Below are 22,824 nucleotides of genomic sequence, written 5' to 3'. Positions count from 1 at the left end.
AGAGTGCAAGTAAAAGGAACTTGATTGACATTCTGTATCCGATTTTTCATAATTTTCAATCAGCTTATCAACTAGTTCTTTGTAATTTTTACTCTTAATGTTCATAAGTAAATAATTCACTACATGGTGAAATGACTGCCAGGAATTTCACTCAGCATCATATTGTCTTCCAGTTCTTGTGAAGCCAACATCTGCTTATCTTGTGGACCATTAAATATGGCACCTTGAGGATACAGTGCTTTAACAAATTGTTTAACCAGTCCCAGCCTGATAAGGAGTGCTGTGGAAGCAGGACTTTGTTTCTTGTAACCAGAAGATTGTTTACTATATTGTGTTTTCCAAGCTGCAATTAAGTTCTAGCAGACCATTTTCATCGCCTGTAGTGCTGATCCACTGTAGAACTGACCTGCTCTTCCATAGGGAAAGACAGCAAGTTAATTTAGTGATATCACCTAGTAAACCCTAGCTAGGTGGTATCACTAGCTAGGGTTTGCTAGGTGGTATCCTAGCATCTTAAAGTCCCTACAGACATCCCATTTATACTGATCATACTTGATCTTCTCTGAACCATTTCTTTTCTTCATATTTCCAGTCTTCTTTAATATGAAGTGAGTATACAACAGGAATCAGTGGGTGTGTATTCCCATTGTGAAGCAACAGTTTTCAAACTTGAACTGCTTATGAAAAGACATCACTCTTCTGGATTGTGACTATTACTAATTTCTTTACGCAGACTAATAAAATCAAAACAATAGCACAGGGATTCTGCAACAGTGTAAAGCATGCATAAGTGACATGTCTTTTCTTCTAGCTGGAACCAAAAGATTCCACTCTTTTAAATGAGTTATTATTAGATTTGGTTAACCTGAGTCACTCATAAAGTCATCCAAATCCTGTTGAATAGGGAAATGTGGCATTTTACCTCAACAGGGCTTCTGCACTGTAATTCCAGTTATCCTTTTCAATAGACTCATCATCCAGTTCTGAAGACATGCCTCTGAAAGGGGAATTGGGAAGTCTTATTATGTTGCACCAGATAATATGCTGGGATATACTAAAGCTTTTCAATCTGCCAGACTTTTTAAACACTGATATATTCACCACAAAAAGTAGCAGTTTTCACATTGGTTTGTGCATATTGGGGTAGAATTTTTCTTAGCATGGTCTGTGCTTGTTAACAAGAGAGACTGTTTCTACACAGATGGGATATACTTAAATAGAAGGGGTTCAAGAATATTTGCTAATTTGGTGTTAGGTGGTTCAAAAAACTGTTAGCCTGTGGGGGATATACAGACTAATAGATTAACAACAGCCACATGCAGAGGTGAAAGAGATTCTTGGATGGCTTCTATTGAAATGAGCAGCCAACTGGTAAGTAAGATGTTGGGGATTTCAAGGCCTGCTGAGAGTAGGTAACATGGAAGAAGCAAATATGTGGGCTGTGTTAGGATAACTAAGAGTGAGAACAGGTGCATAAATGTGAGGAGCATAGTAAATAAATTTGTTGAATTTGAAATGCTGGTCAATTCATCAAATTAACACATTGTTGGGATATAAGAGAGACATGGTATCTTTCAGATATAAGGGATGCAGAATTTGAATACAGCATCTACAATGTGTATAGAAAGGATAGACAAGGCAAAAAAGGGGTTATGCTCCTAATTAAGAACATAAAATCTAAGGCAGTGCCCTCAATTGACATGGGTGACCAGTGCAACGTTGAGTCAGTTTTGTGTGACATAAGCACTGGAAAGCAAAACTGAGAGTAGGAGTGTGTTATAGGCATAATAACTTTGATGAGAACAATGAACAACTGTACAGAGAAATAGAGTGACCAGTAAATCAGAATGTCTTATAATGGTCAATTTTAACTTTCCAGATATTGACTGGAACTTGTGAACCGATCACTCACTCACTAGCAAGACTTTTGTGGATTTATTGGATGACTCTTTTTTTTCTTTTCTACAGCAGCATGTTAGAAAGTCAACAATAGGGAATAATACTCTTGATCTGATTATCAGCAGTGATTACCCATGCATTAATATTCTACAGATAAAAGAACCATTTGGTGACAGTGATCACAGTGTATTGATTTGGTATTTACTTAAAGATATTATTGCCATTAAGGGTAAAGAGAAGAATTTTTTTGTTTTCATAAAGATGAGAAATGAATGTGCAGATGATGCTGCAAAGAATCCTTTCAACATAGCCTCAACAAATGATCTAGTACCATATCCTGATTATAGACACTAAATACGGAGAACATGCATGGAACAATAGACACTTTTGTGGAAAATGCAAACAAATAACAAGCTATTTCAAATAAAACCCGAACCACAATTATGGACTTCTAGCCTTCGTAAAAATAGAAAAGAAGTAATCTTAGCTAGAATCCGAATAGGTCACACTCACCTCACCCATCTATATCTGCTTACAGGGAATGATCCTCCTCAGTGTGCACACTGCTCGCAACCACTTACAGTAAAACATATACTCCTTGAATGTAGATTGTTTAACAATGCCTGAAGAAGACTTTTAGTTTCATTTCGGATCTGCAACAACCTCTGTCTCTCAATAGCATCATAGGTAAAGAAGCAAATCTCTCCGACTTCTTTTCTATTTAAAACAAATTCAAATGTATGACCGTTTCTAACTGCTGTACAAGCAGTTCCTATATGTAAAGTCAATTAATTTTGGGAGGTGCAATATGGCCTAAGTTTCCCTTGCACCAGAAAACACCACAACAACAACAACATCATAAAGACGACTACAGTGGTCTCAGACAGTTTTTAAATTCGATACAGTGAGGTCAACTGATGATGTGACCATCAGCAAATTCTAAATAGGAAGCATTGAATGAATTAATTACAAGCTACTAAGCTTTTCATACCAACTAAGAAATACTTTTCAAGGTAAAGGCCTAAATGGATGCCAGATGAACTAATGAGACTTGTGGCAGAGAAGAAAAATGCATGGAATGCATATAAATTATCATGTGATAGAGAAGCCTGTGGTAGATAAAAAACTAGCCTGCAATCAAGTCACAAATGATGTTAGACAAGCTAAGGCAGATTATGAGAAGTCTGGCAAAAGATGCAAAGAAAAACATAAGACTTCTTTTCTTATGTAAACTCTAAAAGGAAGTGGATGAATCACATTGGCCCACTTGATATCGATGATTTAACTGTTTGTGATCCTGCTCGGGTTGCTGACTAACTGAATAGATATTTTGCATCTACATTCACATATGGAGAATTCTTTAGAGAAGGAAATGGCAGAAGTTTGTAATACTCTAATGGGGAGCTAAGTGATTTTTGTGAAAGAAATTGTTGAAGTTAAAAAATAAAAAAGGTAGCTGAGAATTAGGCCTTAATATAATTGGATCCATCCAATTATATTAAGGGAGGCAGCAAAAGAGGTAAGCAAGCACTTAGCTATAATTATGAGAGCATCTTTGGATTTAGGGGAGATTCTTGTGGGCTGAGATGTGCAAATGTATCCCTAATTCATAAAGGAGCATCAAAGGGTGATATGAGTAATTACAGACCTGTTAGTTTGACTTCTGTTCTAGGGTAAGTAATGGAGTCAGTGGTTAAAGTAATGCAGGACCATCTAGACAGGAATGCATTTATGTTTCATTCACAGCATGGATTTGTTAAGTGGTGATTTTGTCTGGTCAGTTCGATTGGATACTGTGATGTAGTAACAAAGAAACTGGATGCAAAAAACAATTTTGATATCATTTACTTGGATTTCATTAAAACTTTTGATACTATTGCACATAAAAGACTGTTGTACAAATTGGAGCAGTATGGCACTAAGAACAAGTTAGTTATTGCATGGATAAAGGGATGGCCCGGGGCAAAGACAGAGAGTGGCTATCAATGGACTAATGTTATTAGTAAAGCCCACTGGCTTTGATGCTGGGCACATTGTTATTTTCTGTATTTATTAATAATATTGATGAAGGTATATCAAGCTTAATATCTAAGTTTGCATATGATACCAAGATTGGGAGGATGCTAAATAACAGTAATCAAGGTATGCTACTACAACAAAAATTAGGCAAATGGGCTGAGAAATGGCAATTTAAGTTTAACATTGACAAATGCAAGATATTGCATATAGGTAGCAGTAATCCCACATTAATGTACCAACTGTTGGTACTACACTCATTTTAGCAGAAAATAAAAAAGACCTGGGGATAATTGTGCAGGCATATATGAAGTTATCTGAGCAGTGCAGACAGGCTGCCAGGACAGCTCAATGGGTTTTGTCAATGGTATACAGGAATTTTTTTAGCGGGGATGAAGAGGTGATTATCACATTGTATAAGGCAGTGGTCAGGCTACATCTTGAATACTGCATAAAGGGCTGGAGGCCTCATTCAAGGAATAATCTAGATCTGCTGCAATGGGTAAGAGAAGGGCAACTAGATTGGTGAGGGGAACACAGGGGTGGTCTTGCCAAGAAAGGCTTCAGTTCTCCAAATTGCAGCATCTGGAGACTAAGCACCTGCAAGTAATCTGATTGAGGTGTTTAATGCTTTGAATAGCTTGAACAAACGCAGTACTGATGTGATTCTTCCTCTCACTCTGACTACACACACATAAGGGAGCATAAATTCAAATTGAGCAAGGATGGTTACAGAATAGACGTGTGCAAGTTTGCCTTCAGTTAACCAGCAGTTAATTGTTGAAAAAAACTTCTCTCTGTTGTTGTGGAAGTGAATAGTTTGAATAGATTCAAGGAAGAACTAGAGAACCTATTGGAGGAGATGAACAAGTGATGTGTGAAATTTTTTTAAAAATTTTTTTTGACTGATTTGTATAAGCTTGCTTTCTTGCATCATTTTTCACTACTAATACCCTCTCTCTGTACCTGAGCTATAGCAAATGCATGCACTTATCAACTACCACAAAACATTCTCTCTCTCTGATGTTGACTTGCAACTAACATAACTGAAATGAGGAGCCCACAACTTGTCTCCACAGACATTTCAAAATAAGCTTCATATCCACTGTAAAATTTGTTATGACCAGTTACGTTACACATTGATTCTTTTGGATCGATATAATATCAACAAACATGACACTAAAAATCTGGAGATAACGTGCACTTTCTTTTGGTAGCCATATATAAAACTGCAAAAAAAAAAACCCCATGAATATTACAGGCTTTTTCTATCACAATAATGGTGCACATTTATGTATTGCATATAAACATTGCAGAAAACCTAAAACCTTCAATTTTTGCCAAAATACTAGATAAAAACCAGTAACACTGTTGGACTCAGTACACAGAATACATATCAGAAATAGTTCAATATACACAATTTTTTTTTTTTTTTATTAAGTAGTATTATTCTCTTGCTCTGGACATTCCAGATGGTTAGCAATCAGTAAGACTTATTCTTTTAGCATTAGCATTAGAAGAGGCATACGATGCAAGAAAGCAAGCCTATGCAGCATCAGCCAAAAAAAAAAACCACTCCCATTTAACCCCTCTGTTCGTTTAAAATACCTGTCCAGCTGAGCCTTAAATTTATTTAGGCTATCAACTTCCACAATAAGGGATGGAAGTCTGTTCCACCAACAACTACCCGCTGGCTAAAGGCAAATTTTTCCGCACATCTATCCTACATCTGTCTTTCCTCAATTTGAATTTATGCCCTCTCAGGTGATTATTCTGAGCAAAAGGAAGAGCCCCATCGGCATTGAGCATGCTCAAACCATTCAAGGCTTTATACACCTCACCGGTGTCTAGTCTCCAGACAATGTAATTTGCAAAACTTAAGCCTTTCTTCCTAAGAGCAACCCTTTGTTCCATTCACCAATCTTTTTGCCTTTCTCTGTACTCGTTCCAGCAGCTCTACATCCTTCTTGAAATGAGACCTCCAGACCTGTATACAGTACTCAAGGTGTGGCCTGACCATTGCCTTATACAAGAGAATAATCACCTCCTTATCCCTGCTAGAAAAATTTCTCTATATCATTGACAAGATGCCATGAGCTACTCTTGCCCGTCTGCACTGCTCAGAGAACTTCATATCTGCCTGCACAATAACCCCCAGGTCCTTTTCATTCTCTACCATTGTCGGTGTAATACCACAGAGTTGATACGTTGCTCTGGGGTTGCTGTTTCCCATATGTAGTACTTTACATTTGTCAATGTTAAACTTCATTTGCCACCTCTCAGCCCATCTGCTCAACCTTTCCAGATCCTGTTACAGCAAGCGTCAATAGTGTCCTTAACAACGCTGCCAACCTTTGTATTGTCTGCAAACTTGGACATTAAGCTTGATATACCATCATCAATATCATTTATAAATACAGAAAACAATAATGGACCCAACACTGAACTCCGAGGGACTACACTAATAACATTAGTCCACGATGAGCAGTGTCCATTGATTACTACTCTCTGTCTTCTCCCCCCCAACCATCCCTTTATCCATAGCAGTAATTTGCCTCCAATGCCACACTGCTCCAATTTGTGCAACAGTATCAAAAGCCTTTCTAACATCCAAATATATAATATCAAAGTTATTCCCTGCATTCAATTCTTTTGTGACTGCATCATAGTATCCAATCAAATTGGCCAGGCAAGACTTTCCCTTAACAAAACCATGCTGTGTCTCAGCTATAACTGAAGTCTTGTCTAGATGATCCTGCAGTGCTTCTTTAATTAGTGCCTCCATTAATTTTCCTGGAACAGAAGTTAAACTCACAGGTCTATAATTACTTATGTCAGCCTTTGATCCTCCTTTGTGAATTGGGATCACATTTGCACTTCTCCAGTCTATGAGCCTCCCCTGAGTCCAAGGAAGTTCTCATAATTATGGCTAAGGGTTTGCTTAATTCCTTTGCTGTCTCCTTTAATATAACTGGATAGATCCCATCCATCCCAGGTGCCTTTCTTGTGTTTATCTTCAACAATTTCTCCTCCACTTTACTCTTAGTTATTACAAGATTGTCTAGCTTACTGCCAGAGTTGAATACACCTCTGGCATTCCCCTCGCTGAATAACTCCTCACGTGTGAATGTCGATGCAAAATATTCATTTAGTTTGTTAGCTACCTGAGCAAGATCATCAACAGTTGAACCATCGATATCAAGTGGACCAATCTGATTCATCCCCTTCCTTCTAGAGTTTACACAAGTAAAGAACTCTTTGCTGTTTTTCTTTGCATCCTTTACCAAAGATTTCTCCTAATGTGCCTTCGCCTGCCTAACCTCCTTTGTAACTTGGTTACAGACTAGCTTATATCTATCATAGGCTTCTGTGTCACATGTTAATTTATATGTATCCGATGCATTTTTCTTCTCTGCCATATGTCTCATTAGTTCATCTGACATCCATTTAGGCCTAAACCTTGAACAATATTTCTTAGTTGGTATGTAAAGCCTAGTAGCTTCCAAGATAAGTTCTTTGAATGCTTCCCATTTTGAATTTGATGTTGGTAACATCATCAGTTGGTCCCACTGTATAGAATTTAAATATTGTCTCAGACCATCGTCGCCTTTAAGAAAGCAAAAACCCTTCCCTTTACCCCTGATGATAGTTACCTCTTTGAGTAAATCCCACTTCAGCACACTGTGATCACTGCCACCTAGTGGTTCCTTTATCTGCAGATTCTTAATGCATGAAGAATCACTACTGGTAATCAGATCACGAGTATTATTCCCTCTAGTTGCCTCCCGAACATGCTGATATAGAAAACAATCATTCAATAAATCCACAAAAGCCTTGCTAATGTGTGAGTGACCAATCCACAAATTCCAGTCAATATCTGGGAAATTAAAATCCCCCCATTATAAGACTCTCTGATTTACTTGCCCACTCTATTTCCCTGTACAGTTTCTTATTATACTCATCAGAGTCATTAGGCCTATAGTACACTCCTACTCTCGATTTTGATCTCCCAATGCTTATGTCACACCAAACTGACTCAACACGGCACTGTCCAGTGATGTCGACTGGCTTCACTTCCTTGGATTTTATGTGTTTCTTAACTAATAGCATAACCCCTCCTCCCTTCCTATCCAGTCTATCCTTTCTGTAGGCGTTGTACTCCCCAAATTCCAGTTCTGCATTCCTTATATCTGTGTGACACCATGTCTGTGATATCCCAACAATATCTGCCTTTGATGTTTTGAGCAATACCTCAAATTCATCAAATTTATTTACTAAACTCCTAGCATTGGTGTACATGCAAGTATACATGCACCTGTTCCTATTCTTAGCTACCCTAACACAACCAATACATGCAAGTATACATGTACCTGTCCCTGCTCCTAGCCACCTTAACAGAGCCCATGTATTTACTTGTTCCACTATGACTCCCAGCAGTCCTGGAAATCTCCATTAATTCGCTTTCCAGTCTGCTGTCCATTGTAATAGAAGCAGTGCAAGAATCACTTTTGCCTCTGCTTGCGGCTACCATTAACCTCTTTTAGTCTGTGTATCCCCCCCACACTAGCAGTTTTCTGACCCATGTAACACTGCCTCGATAGCATCAGCAAATATTCTTGCACTCTTTCTATTTAAGTGTATCCCATCCCCGTAGAAGCAGTCTCTCCTGTCAAGAAGCACAGACCAGGCTGAAAACAATTCTACCCCTTGATCTTTGCACAATCTCTCCAGGGCCCAATTGATCGACAAGGCTCTCATCATATACTCCCTCCTATCGTGTCTGGGCAGAATTGCAGACACTTTCATATTCAACCCTAATTCGTGACTTTTTTTCAACATTGACCTGTACTTGTTGAGTAAATCTGCAGATCTCTTACTCTTAATGTCATTAGTTCCAACGTGTACAACAATATCACCTTTTGTGCCTTGAAAAGATAATATATGCCCTACAACATCATCGACTTTTGCCCCTGGCAGATATACCCTGGTCCTGTTCCATCTATCCTTCTTACATAGTATATTCCCCGTCTCCCTGACAATAGAGTCACCAACAATAACTAGTTCCTTTGGGACCAGTGCATTTTGCCTTGGAGATTGCCTCTGTGTTGCCTGATGCACAGGAGTGAGCTCTGTCATTGAGCTGGGCATACATCTAGGAATAAACAGGGTGTATTGCGTAGATTTTCATTAAAATCAGCAAACTGGAATACTTTTGATGAGCAGTTGCATTCCAAACCTGGAGTGGTAATGCCGGACAAGATTGGTACATTACCTGGAACTGCAGCTGCCCAATTATTACAAGAATTGTTACAGAAAGTGTCTGCAAAGGCTATGAGATAAGAAGTGCTCTGGTCAAGTTGTGGACACCAGAACTGACATTCCTCCATAAGGAAACCATTAAAGCAAGAAAACTGTATCAGAGGCGTGAGTATAGGAGAGGCAATTAAACATAAGCCCTTGGAAATGAATACAGGTTAATAAGACAGAAATACACATGAATGAACATTAGAGAAAAATATAATGCATGGAAGAGCCTGATCCAAACATGTGGAAACAACAATCCCTTGGGATTGGTATATAAACTGTGTAGTAACAAATTATGGCATCCGGCTGGGGATGTTGTGCATTCAATTCAGGCTACAGGATGGACGATTCATACTTGGGAGGAAAGTATAACACTAATACTGGACCATTTTGTGGGAGATTTAAACCATCACAATGAGAATGAAACTAATATTTCAGCATATGAAGATATGATATTGCTTAATGAGAACTACACTGGCATGGGAAATGAGCCTCAATTTCAAACAGAGAAGTTGAAGATGGCAAATGATTACATATGTTCTGGTATGGATCTGGTCATGGGTATTTAAAAGAAGTTTTTGTGTGATGCCAGCACATCTGCTTATTATATACAGGGTGTTTCAAAAATGATGGTCAATAATTTAAAGGTGAAAAGTACAAACTAAAATAAGCAAAAAAGTCCAAGTGAACATCAGGCCGCAAATGAACCATTTTCGAGATAATGCATATTTTCTGTTAAGATCCGCCACTGACTATGGGAGCACTAGTTTAGCAAAAACCTGTGACTCCTTTGCTAAGGGTGGTTTTATTAAACATAAGATAATACATTTTTAATTTTTGGTTTCAACACCACAGGATTTTACAGATGTTACATGTTACAGGACGTTCTTTCTAACACCTTTCCTCAACATCAGATGTTATGCTTCTGGGCTTACCTACTCGTACTCAATGTACGAAGCGCCCATGTTCTCTAAGGCGTTGATGTACCCTAATGAATGTGCACCTGTTAGGCTACCTAAATGCTTCTTGGTACAAACGTGCAGCTTCGAGTGCACTGCCATTGGGTTTATCATACTTGAAGTGCATGTCTGCATACTCTTCATTGCTGTAACCTCTTTCCATGTTAACAATCCTTTGACGAGTACTAGTATGCCTGCTATGTCTCAGAGCATTGAGAGAGGGGAAACGGAGAGAATGAGCATAACCTAACCTAAACAAACAAGTCAGTGGTGGATCCCAACTTTGTACAGTTCACCTTGTCATTGGTGGATCCCAACTAGAAACGTGCAATATCTTGAAAACGATTCACTTAAGGACCCATGTTTACTAGGCTTTTTTTGCGTATTCTACTCACTTTTGAAACACCCTGTATAAATGCCTGCTTGAGAGATGGGATTTTCCTGATATTTGGAATTGTCGTGAAATTAATTTTGAAATCACCATCGAAGCCTCCAAAATTGGTGGATTCATACCGTTCAGTAGCATTGCTGAGCAGAATGGGGAAAGTCTGTGAATGTATGTTGGTTATCAGAATAATGAGATATGTTTGCGACAATAGCATCCTGTCGGATGTACAACATGGTTTCACTCAAGGCAAGGGAAAGGATAATGTGCTTGGGTAGCTAGTGACTTTGCAGCCAAATGCTGTCTTGGTATCTTCATTGAATTTGCGGGAGCATTTGATACAATGCACTGGCAAAATGTCTTAATGGTATTATGTGAAGCTAAATATTCCCCTCAGATTTTTTCCATAATCAAGGATTACTTTAACAACAGGAAAGTCACAGAATTGTTCATAGGGATGTCCGCAATGATCTGTATTTGGGCTATGATGTGGAACGTAGTCTTAAATGACTGGCTGAAATGCAACTACATCAATGTAAGTATGGTAGCATACACTGACGACCTGGTAAAGTTAGTGGAGGGTGACTCTCAATCATGATTGGAAGAGTGTTAAAATTTTGTTTTATGAGACTTGCAGGAGTGGTGTGATTTGCAAAGACTTCAAGTTTCAAAAACAAAGAGCAAAGCCTTATTACTCAAGAACCATTTATTGGTGACAAGGAATCCAAGTTTCATGCCAGGGGAGCCAGTATTCCATTCTTTAAAACTAAAATATCTGGAAGCGATGATTGACAGGCAGATACACTTCATAACCTGCATTAGCATTAGTAGAGGTATATGATGCAAGAAAGCAAGCTTATACAGCATCAGACTTAGTTTTGGTGCATTATAACCCTTGTTGTTGATGTGCCATTAAAACCCAAACAACCAACCAACAGCAGCCAAAAAAATAATAATAATAAAAATACCCATTTCACCTATCCATTTGCTCCAAAAGTTTGTCCACTTCTTCCTTGAATTTATTTAAGCTATCAACTTCCACAACGGCAGATGAAAGTTTATCCCAGCAATCAACCATCCGCTTGATAAAGGGAAATTTCCACACATCTATTTTTCAACCATCTTTCCTCAGTTTGAATTTACGCCCCCTCAAGTGTATAATCTGAGCAAGTAGAAGAATCCCATCAGCATTGAACTTTCTCAAACCATTCAGAGCCTTGTACACATCACGTACATTGCGGACAAAATTCAGAGGTTTGTAGGCATGATTGCTTGAATTGCAAGGAAAGAATGGAGCATCAGGAGTAAAGCATTGGCCTTATTTTGTGACTGCATTTTCCTACCAATTGTGGGATATGTATTACATATCTGGTTGAGCTCCACTTTGCAGAAATTCAATGTGTGAAAGATCTTTTCAATTCAATGATCTATTCTATTGAAGATGTGTATGGCCTGTCGAACTGTGTCTACTGATGCACTACAAGTTTTGACAGATTGCCTACCAGTGGATTTACATTTGGTGTTTCTATCAGAGTTATCATTCAAGAAACAGCTACTATATAACTATTTGTCACTTGAAATAGATTGTGATGTGAGTTACAAGTAGGAAAGGAAGCATGTATGGACAGAATTGGTTAAACAGTGGCAAGAATATTGGAAGATTTGTGTGGAAGGAGCAGTAACGAAAAAAATTTTTCCAAAAGTAAATGATAATGGTAATCAGTGGGCAACTTGGCTTAATCCCAATCTCCATACAACTTATCTTTTGAGTGGGCATGGTTCCTCTTTTGCAAAGTTAAGAGAATTTGGTATCACTGAGCTTACTCTATGTACTTGTAAATTCTCAGAAGATTGGAACCATCTTTTCTGTGAATGTGTTGAGTATTGTGACTTGAAGAAGCTCGTAATCTCCACTCCTTTACTCCTGGATATGTCAGTTAGTACAAAAGAAGATTTTTTATGCACTTTGAAATTTTGTAGTCCAACTATTCAGAAGAAGGAGGATCTTTTTGCAGTTGGAGAAGCATTAGCCAGATACTGAATAACAGCTAAAAAGGGCTTATAAAGGTCATGACATGTTACATTAGAACGGAATGTTATTATAGTAGACAGGGTGGATGCAGGATGAGTGGTGCCATTCTGATTATAGGTGGGAGTCTATCTTGTGAACCTACAGCTTCTAAGGAATCTCACAATATATCCTCCACTAACAAGTGATTCAGAGCAGTTGAGGAGACTGCCAACACTTTTTGGGCAGGTTTGTATCGGAGAAATTGGGGCTCCAGTGGAGGGTTAGACCACCACAACGAGCCTGTCAGATGGCATTGTGGTTACTTTCTTGATGGATGATCTGTGATGCTGTGGTGTTATTGTGGTTCCAGGGACTGTATATGGAGACTGATTGAGGTATTCCCATCTACTGTTAACCGCTGTGCTGTTGAGACTGTTCAGGTTTGAGGAAAAGATGATTCTTCATTATGACCATAATTCCTGGTTTAACTATCTACTTCCTGGATTGGACTTCTCCTCATTTTGAATCTTCACACTAGACCTACAAGTATCAATTGGATCATCACAACTTTATGTTGTGATTTTATAGCATCAGATGCTTTCATTGCATTGTGATATGGACATTACATTGAGAATGAATTTGCCCTCTATGAGGGAAACAGAAATAGTTGTACATCAATGTTATTAGTGGTACAGCATTGTTAATAGATTGCAGGGTTGTCGGGAAAGCTGACTGGGACCACATAGTATAAAAAGGGGGGGGGGGGTTAAGACATAAAAATCAGCCAACTTGACTAACTTAGGACACAAAAGGTTTTTAATAACCATTACTATATGAATATAATGGTTATTAAAAAATTATTTTATTAATCAGGGTAAAAATATGAGCAGTAGTATCCATAAATTGCTATTTATGAATATCCATTCATATTAAAGAAAAAATAAATTAAATGTGTAAATAAATATCTGTACAGATAATAGTTTATCGACCACTGCTAACTCTCCTTGACCCATTTCTTGAAGCTTTGTTATTGAATAGAAAATTATTGAAATATTGATGTTATGTATTTGAGGCAGTTAACTAACAATAAATTGCTGTACTATTTTTTATGTGGCTTCAGTTTAAGGTATTGAACCACTGCTAGCTGAAAATAAAATGAATAAGATTCACTAATCCATATTTAATGACAAAGAAATAAAACTGGATCTAGAAAAGGACTAAAATCATCATAAGCTCATGATAAATTCCTTGCACAGAGCAGAAGTATTCTGATATTGCATTTTATGCTTTCTGTTTCTTCTCCACAAAATTAAAACAGATTATGTGGTATACAGTATGCTAATAAATCCTCCTCATTTTTCTAAATATGCTAATATTTATTAGTGTTTTAAAATTGTATTTTAAATAGTGAATGCACAATAATTATTTGTTTGGTTAACAGTTATATATCTCTGTCTTTGTACAATGATGATTTTAAATTATGTTTCTTATAAGAAATAAGCTGAAGAGAGCCAACATCTGAAAACTCATTAAGTGCACTTACAAGGGCTTTTGTAAAATTTTAGAAAAAAAAAATAATTTATCCAATATAAAATTAAAATATTAATAATTAAAAATATTAAATTATCATCTTTTCTGAATGACCTCTGCATTGCTTATCAGATATAGCTTTGTATTCTGGATGTCATGTACTTGTTTGTATTCAGTTTTATTTATTTATTTATTTATTATTATTATTTAATTAATTAATTAATTTATTTTTATTTATTTTTATTTTTCTTAACTGATTTTGCCATTTTTATTCTTAGTGAAAATAAGAAGAATGCATGGGTCTATGCTTTAGCCTTTTCATTTTCTCAGGGTATTATATTTTTTACATATGCTGCAGCTTTCAGATTGGGAGCATATCTGATTACCATTAAAGAAATGGAAGCAGTGAATGTATATAGGTAAGATATATTTTTATGCTGTTTTCCTATGCAATTTGAAATTTATTCATATCCAAATGTATATGGTGAAAATTTTTTTAAATATTTTATCAAACTAAAGCATCCTCTTTATCCTCTTGTTTTATCCTCTTGAATACCAATTCTATGGTTCTTTAGCAGTGATAACCATTGTAATAAGAAACGAATAGTATTAATAATTAAAATATTAACATCCAAAAGATTTTACTGTTAAACAAATTGGCTAACCTGGCTTACCACCAAGTAAGATTGTACTGCACCAAGTGCATATGGATTTTTTTTTAAAAGAATACTAAACTTGGAACTATAGTAATAACTGATATCTCTCATTTATATCACTTTGTTCAATTGTTTTGACAAAAGAAGCAAAGAATAGTTAGGCCCTACATGTGGATTTAATCATGCATATCCTGAGTATTGAAATGAGATACTATAGATTACTACCAATGTAGCTGTTATCATGGTGCTAATAACATCCTTTTTTCTAATTTCACTTAGTCATTTGTGCAAATGCATCAATTACTTAATCTCATATTTAATAACTCATTAAATTCTGACTAATATCATAAACTTGATTCCTGGTTGAGACTTTTTCAGTGATATATGATTTATCTTCTTAAGTGTGAAACTTGATGGCAGTGCATGAACAAACACATTCAAGAACAGTTTTGATAATGTATAATTGATTTAGTAGCTCATTAAAAAATACATTTTTAAATGTTACTTAATTAATAGTAATAGAGAAATGTCTCACTATGAAGGTGCAGCTGAAAGCAATAATATGATTCATAATGATAAATTTATAAAAAGAAGTGATATGTAGATCCATAATTAATAAATAAGCATTATTTCAGCATCAACCTGTACTTTAATCTATACTTTTCATTCATAGGGTTTTTTTTGCAATGGCATTCAGTGCAATATCAGTAGGCCAATGGACTGCATATTTACCAGACTATACAAAAGCAAAGCTTTCAGCAGGCCTCATTTTCCGTATGATAGAGATGGAACCTCAGATTGATACCTTTTGCAAAGGAGGCATACGGCCAGTATGTTCATAAATTTATTTAAATTATCATTATCAATCTTTGCATTATATTTCTTTTATCAGCTAAAATTTAAAATTAAAAAATTGACTTATTTATTATTAAAACTAAAAAAAAAAAAAAAAACTTATTTTACTTCTTTCATCATCCCATCTAAGCATAGGCTTATGCTTAAATGCTGCACTAGCCAAAAAAAAAAATAAATAAATAAAATAAAATAAAATAATAATAAGAAGAAAAATTTTAAAAGTAAATAATTAATAAAAGAAAGGGAAATAGACAACCTATGCATTTCCCTCTTCCCATAGGTAACTATCCAACTGATCTTTGAATTTCTCCAAATTTGTCAGCCTCTACCATCCTTGTAGGTAACTTATTTCAGTAATTTATAATTCACTAGCTAAAAGAAAACTTCCTGAAATCCAGTCTAAACATCACCCACCATAACTTGAATTTATGGCCCCTAGTTCTAAAATCGTTTATAACCATGAAAATTTCATCCTCATTCATTTTACTTATACCTTTCAGAGCCTTAAACACCTCAGTCAAGTTTCCTCTAAGGTGCCTAGTTTCTAAGCTCTGGTGCAACCCACATATTGGCGCCTCCGTAGCCAGGTGGGAAGGAGCAACAGTTTGTAGCACACGCTTCTTGATTAGACCGGGGTTCGAGCCCGTCACCACCAAATACGGAGGATGCGGAAAGATCAGGGAATGACCACCGCATACCCCGGAGCAATATGGCCTTAGTTGCTAATGCTCCTAAAAACCAAACAACAAACAACAACCCACATATTCAAAGTTTTTCCTCGTATAGATGCCCTTTTGCCAATCTCACCAGGCGAGTTCTCGTCTTTGGACCTTTTCAAGAAGCTCAATGTCTTGAGGTGCGGTCTCCATACTTGAACATAGTATTCCAAGTGTAGTCTAATAATGGGATTATGATATCCTTATCTCTACTGGAAAATGTTTGATAAGTCATTGATAGGACACCATGGGCCTTCCTTGCAACCTGTCTAGAATGCTCAGAAAACTTCATTCTGATCTTATTGTAACACTCAAATCTCTTTCCTCCACTATTGGCTTTAGTTTAACTCCACCAAGTGTATAAGTTATTTTGGGGGTTACTGTTCCCCAAGTGTAGTACCTTACACTTTGCTGGATTAAAGCATAACTGCCAATTTTCTGACCATCCCTGAAGTCAATTTAGGTCACTCTGAAGAATCTCTGCTTGGCAGTGATCATTAACTATTCTACCAGTCTTTACATCATCTGCAGATTTAGACATCATGCCCTCTACCCCTTCATCGATGTCATTTATGAAAATCAAAAACAACAGTGGTCCTAATACTGATCATTAGGGAACCTCACTTCTTACATCAACCCAATCTGAGGAATAACCATTATCACAACCCTCTGCCTCCTGTCCTAAAGCCATCCTGCTATCCATCTAAGGATTTTTCCTATGATTCCAACCTGTTCCAGCTTATAAAGTAACTGCTCATGTGGGACTGAGTCAATTGCTTTGCTGAAATCCAAATAAACAATGTTGAAATTATTCCCTAAATCCAACTCATGAGTGACCCTGTCAAAATAGCTAACAAGATTTGTTAAACATGATTTTCCATTTACAAAACCATGTTGGGTATCCTTCAGAATTCCATTTCTATCTAAATGATCCTGAATTCCACCCTCAATGATTTTCCTTACTACTGAAGTTAAACTGATAAGTGGTAATTTCCCACTTCACTCTTAGAACTGTCCTTATGTATTGGAGATACATTAGCAATTTTCAATCGAATAATTAGCCTCAGTGATTCAATGCATTCACTTTATGCCTCCCTTAAGATTTTAGGGTATGTGCCATCAACCACACGAGCCTTATGGCCTGTAGACTTTTTCATTAAATAATCATGTGGAATTTCAATATCATTAATTACATATTTTTCAACTTCACTTCCATAATTTTTCTTTGATAAAGGGTTTTTCTTCTGTAAATATAAATGCCAAGTAACTATTGAGTTCATTAGCATCAGCATTAGTAGAGGCATATGATGCAAGAAAGCAAGATTGTGCAGCATCAGCCAAGAAAAAAAAAAAAAAAAAACTGCTCCCACTTCACCCCTTTGTTCATTCCAAATACCTTTCCAGCTCAGCCTTAAATTTATTTAGGCTATCACTTCCACAACAAAAGACGAGTCTGTTCCACCAATCAACTACCCGCTGGCTAAAGGCAAACTTCTGCACATCTATCCTACAACTGTCTTTCCTCAATTTGAATTTATGCCCTCTCAGGTGATTATTCTGAGCAACAGGAAGAATCCCATCTACATTGAGCATTCTCAAACCATTCAAGGCTTAATACAGCTCAATCAGATCACCTCACAGGTGCCTAGTCTCCAGACACTAATCTGCAAAACTTAACCCTTCATTAATCTTGTTGCCTTTCTCTGTACTTGTTCCAACAGCTCGACATCCTTCTTAAAATGAGGCCTCCAAACCTGTATACAATACTCAAGGTGTGGCCTGACCACTGCTTTATACAAGGGGATAATCACCTCCTTATCCCTGCTAGAAAAATTTAACAAGACACCATGAGCTACTCTTGCAGCCCATCTGCACTGCTCAAAAAACTTCATATCTGCCTGCACAATTACCCCCAGGTCCATTTCATGCTCTACCACTGTCAGTGTAGTACCACACAGTTGATACGTTCCTCTGGGTTTACTGCTTCCCATATACAGTACTTTAGATTTGTCAATGTTAAACTTCAGTTGCCACCTCTCAGTCCACCTGCTCAACCTTTCCAGATCCTGTTACAGCAGCATATCGTCAGTAGTGTCCTTAACAACCCTGCCAACCTTTGTATCGTCTGCAAACTTGGACATTAAGCTTGATATACCATCATCAATATCATTAATGAATAGAAAACAACAATGGACCCAACACTGAACCCTGGGGGGACTCCACTAATAAAATTAGTCCACGAAGAGCAGTGTCCATTGATTACAACTCTCTGTCTTCTCCCACTCAGCCATCCCTTTATCCAAAGCAGCAATTTGCTTCCAATGCCACAGTGCTCCAATTTGTACAGCAATCTTCCATGTGCAACAGTATCAAAAGCTTTTCTAAGATCCAAATATATGATATCAAAATTATTCTTTGCATCTAGTTCCTTTGTGACTACATCATAGTATCCAATCAAATTGGTCAGACAAGACTTCCCATTAACAAACCCATGCTGTGTCCGAGCTATAATTGAAGTCTTGTCTAGATGATCCTGCAATGCTTCTTTAACCAGTGCCACCATTAATTTCCCTGGAATAGAAGTTAAACTAACAGGACTGTAATTACCTGTGTCTCACTTTGATCCTCCTTTGTGGAGTGGGGTCACATTTGCACATTTCCAGTCCATGGGTACCTCCCCTAAGTCCAAGAAAGCTCTGTTAATTATAGCTAAGGGTTTGTCTTACTTCCTTTGCTGCCTCCTTTAATATAACTGGATAGATTCCATCCACCCCATGTGTCTTTCTTATGTTTATCTTCAACAATTTCTCCTCCACTTTACTCTCAGTTATTACAAGATTATCTTGCTTACTGCCAGAGTTTAATATGGCATTCCCCTCCCTGAATAACTCCTCATGTGTGAATGTAGATGCAAATTATTCATTTAGTTTGTTGGCTACCTGAGCAGGATCAGGTAGCCAACAAACCTGTTACCTGTTAATTTGTATGTATTCCATTCATTTTTCTTCTCTGTCACATGTCTAATCAGTTCATCTGACATCCATTTAGGCCTAAATCTTAAACAATATTTCTTAGTTGGTATGAAAAGCCTAGTAGCATACAAGATTATTTCTTTGAATGCTTCCCATTTTGAATATTCTGTTGGTAACATCATCAGTTGGTCCCACTGTATAGAATTTAAATACTGTCTCAGACCACCGCAATCACCTTTATGAAAGCAAAAACCCTTCCCTTTACCCCTGATGGTAGTTACCTCTTTGATTAAATCCCACTTCAGCACACTCTGATCACTGCCACATAGCGGTTCCTTTATCTGAAGATTCTTAATGCATGAAGAATCACTACTGATAATCAGATTAAAAGTATTACTCCCTCTACTGACAACAAATGACAACAAATCATCCACAAAAGCCTTGCTAGTGTGCAAGTGACCCACAAATTCCAGTCAATATCCGTGAAATTAAAATCCCCCATTATAAGACTTTCTGATTTACTGGCCCACTCTATATCCTTGTACAGTTTTTTATTATACTCATCGGAATCATTAGGCCTATAACACACTCCTACTCTCAATTTTGATCTCCCAGTGCTTATGTCACACCGAACTAACTCGATACTGCACTGCCCAGCGATGTTGACTGGCTGCACTTCCTTGGATTTTATGTGCATGTTAACTAATAGCATAACCTCTCCTCCCGTGTCCTATCTATCCTTCCTGTACACATTGTACTAACCAAATTCCAGTTCTGCATTCCTTATATCTGTGTGACACCACGTCTCTGATATCCCAACAATATCTGCCTTTGATGTTTTGACCAACACCTCAAATTTATCAAATTTATCAAATTTATTTTCCAAACTCCTAGCATTGGTGTATACACAAGTACACATGCACCTGTTTCTATTCTTAGCTACCCTAACACAACTCGTGTGTTTACTTATACCACGGTAACTCCCAGCAGTCTCTGAAATACCCTGCATATTGTTTTCCAGGCTGCTGTTCATTCAAACAGAAGCAGTGTAAGAATCACTTTCACCTCTGCCAGCATCTACTGTTAATCTATTATTCCTTGTATCCTCCCCAAGCTAGCAGTTTTCCGACCCACCTAACACTGCCTCGATAGCATCAACATTTATACTTACTTGCCCATTCCATTTGCAGGTAGAGGCTCTCATCATAATCTTCACAATTACCTGGCCTGTAGATTACTCCCACTCTTATTATACCTTTGCTTCCAACAATCTCACACAATACAAATTCTATACTAGCATGAGAAACATCTGAATCCGGGAAAGCTTTCATAACACTCAGGCTGCTTTTGATAAGAAGTATGACCCTGTCACCCCTTCTATCTGCCCTATCTTTCCTAAATACATTGTACATACCATACTGAAAGTAAGCATCATCCTCTATTTCCAGGTGGCACCATGTTTCCCGAAGCCCTATTATGTCAGCGTTACTTGTCCTAACCAGCAGTTTGAATTCATTTATTTTACTGACAACACTTTTGACATTACCGTATAAACAATTAAGACTTAGTGTTCTTATATAGTGAACTACCGTGACTACCCTCTAAAATTATTTAAACTCGCTTCCCTGGCATTAACTATCCAGTCATTTGAAACGTTTCTGCCCTCAGAACATCTTGCTAATATGTTCTGTTGTGGCAACAAACAAGATCTCTTGAAGTATATGTAAGCATTGATATGACCAAATGTGACCAGTATTATCAGATAAATGCATATATATATTACCCCTATCCCCCTGAACCTTTAAGGTATCCTCAGTAATACTGGCAAAAACCCTTGCACCACCTTTGTTTAAATGTATCCCATCTCTACAAAACAGATTCCTTCTGGCTACAAGTGCTGGCCAAGCTGATAAAAATTTCTCCTGCAGTAGCCTTGCAGAGTCATTCAAGTCTTGAATTATTCCACAAGGCTTTCAGCATATAATCCCTCTTGTCATGTCTGGGGCAGAGTTGTAGACACATAGACATTGTGACCTAACTTCCGGAATTTCTTCAGCATGGTCCTATATTTGTTTAATAAATCATCAGAACATGTGTGCTTAATATCATTACTCCCTACTTGAATAATAATATTCTCTTTATCCCCCTTAAAATCTGACAAGCTCCCAATTACATTATTCTTGAGGGCAAGCACCTGTTCTTTCAGTGATAAAATTGTTCTAGCAATGCACCAAATTTTAACTCAAGATCGGTACACTCCATACAACGGTGACACAGGAAAAAATCGCCAGGTGAGCTATCCACTAGGTCAATCTTGGAATACATGCCACTGGTTATGTCACTAGTTATGGAGCTGTGGTTGTTTAATTTTTAAAAAAATGGCTATAAAGTTTTCTGTGGTAAAAAATAATAAAATAAGAAATATAATAAGCACACACCCTAGTAAACTGTTTTTTTCATACAAGCAACATGTTTGCTTATTTTTTATCATTTTATTATATTTTACCATTGAAATCTCTATAGCTGTTTTTTAAAATTCAAATAACCATGGCTCTGTAACCATTGAATTGGAATTTTTTTATGAATTTCTTATTGTTTTAAGGTCCTGAATTGATCATCTCAAATTTTACATTAATTTACTCCATATAAAGCCGACAATAATTTTGTTTTTAATGTTAAACAGCGGAGTATAAATGTTTTGCAAAAATTTTCTTTTCAGACAATTAAAGGAGAAATTACCTTGAATGAAGTCCACTTCCGTTACCCAAACAGAAAAGATGTTGCTGTTTTGAAAGGATTGTCTCTTAATGTGAAGCCAGGTCAGACTTTAGCCCTAGTTGGTTCTAGTGGATGTGGAAAGAGTACAGTAGTTACTCTCATCGAGAGGTTTTATGATCCCCAGAGAGGCCACGTGGTAAATCTTATCTTATGATAATCATTAGTATAATCCACTGGTTGTTTTATATTAATTTATAAAATTTTCCAAAGCAATTTAGATATTGGATAACAGCTTCTTGTATAACAGAGGGCGTTTCTGAACATTAGAAATTGCTTAAACTTAATCACACAATGATACTGCTGAAATTAGTCATATTACTTTAATCAATTAATTAGTCACCATATTATTATAGTAATATTGTATATCTAAACTAAACTTTCAGTTAAGAATCATATTAAATCGAAGTCACTGCATCCGGTTGACATGGGCCACAAGTGCAATGTTGAGTCAGTTTGGTGTGGTATAAGTACTGGGAAAAGAAAGTTGAGAGTAGAAGTGTGTTATGGGCCCAATAACTGTGATCAGTATACCAAACAGGTTACAGAGAAATAGAGTGGGCCAGCAAATCAAAATGTCTCATAATGGAGAATTTTAACTTTCCATATGATGACTGGAATTTGAGGGTTGGTCACTCACACACTAGCAAGGCTTTCAGATTTCTTGGATGACCATTTTCTACAACAGCATGTTAGAGAGGCAACAGGAGAAATCAATACTCTTGATTTTGTTATCAGCAGTGATT

The 22,824-nt window shown here is 37.0% G+C and overlaps 1 protein-coding gene across 1 annotated transcript in view; it reads left to right on the top strand.

Annotated features, from left to right (window-relative positions):
- LOC150079264 (ATP-dependent translocase ABCB1-like) overlaps window positions 1-22,824 on the top strand; it is a 350,147-nt gene that overhangs the window by 288,221 nt on the left and 39,102 nt on the right. Inside the window, exons 19-21 of the mRNA XM_090383010.1 lie at window positions 14,383-14,523; window positions 15,434-15,590; window positions 22,023-22,217. Of these exons, the coding sequence (XP_090239136.1) occupies window positions 14,383-14,523; window positions 15,434-15,590; window positions 22,023-22,217 (493 nt within the window). The remainder of the gene's footprint in view (window positions 1-14,382; window positions 14,524-15,433; window positions 15,591-22,022; window positions 22,218-22,824) is intronic.

Source organism: Mastigoproctus giganteus, chromosome 10 (assembly GCF_048544385.1).
Source record: "Mastigoproctus giganteus isolate SK-2022 chromosome 10, ASM4854438v1, whole genome shotgun sequence".
In the NCBI taxonomy this organism is placed as follows: Eukaryota; Metazoa; Arthropoda; class Arachnida; order Uropygi; family Thelyphonidae; genus Mastigoproctus; species Mastigoproctus giganteus.
The sequence above is the reverse complement of the archived record's forward strand: the minus strand, read 5'-3'. Positions and strand labels throughout refer to the sequence as shown.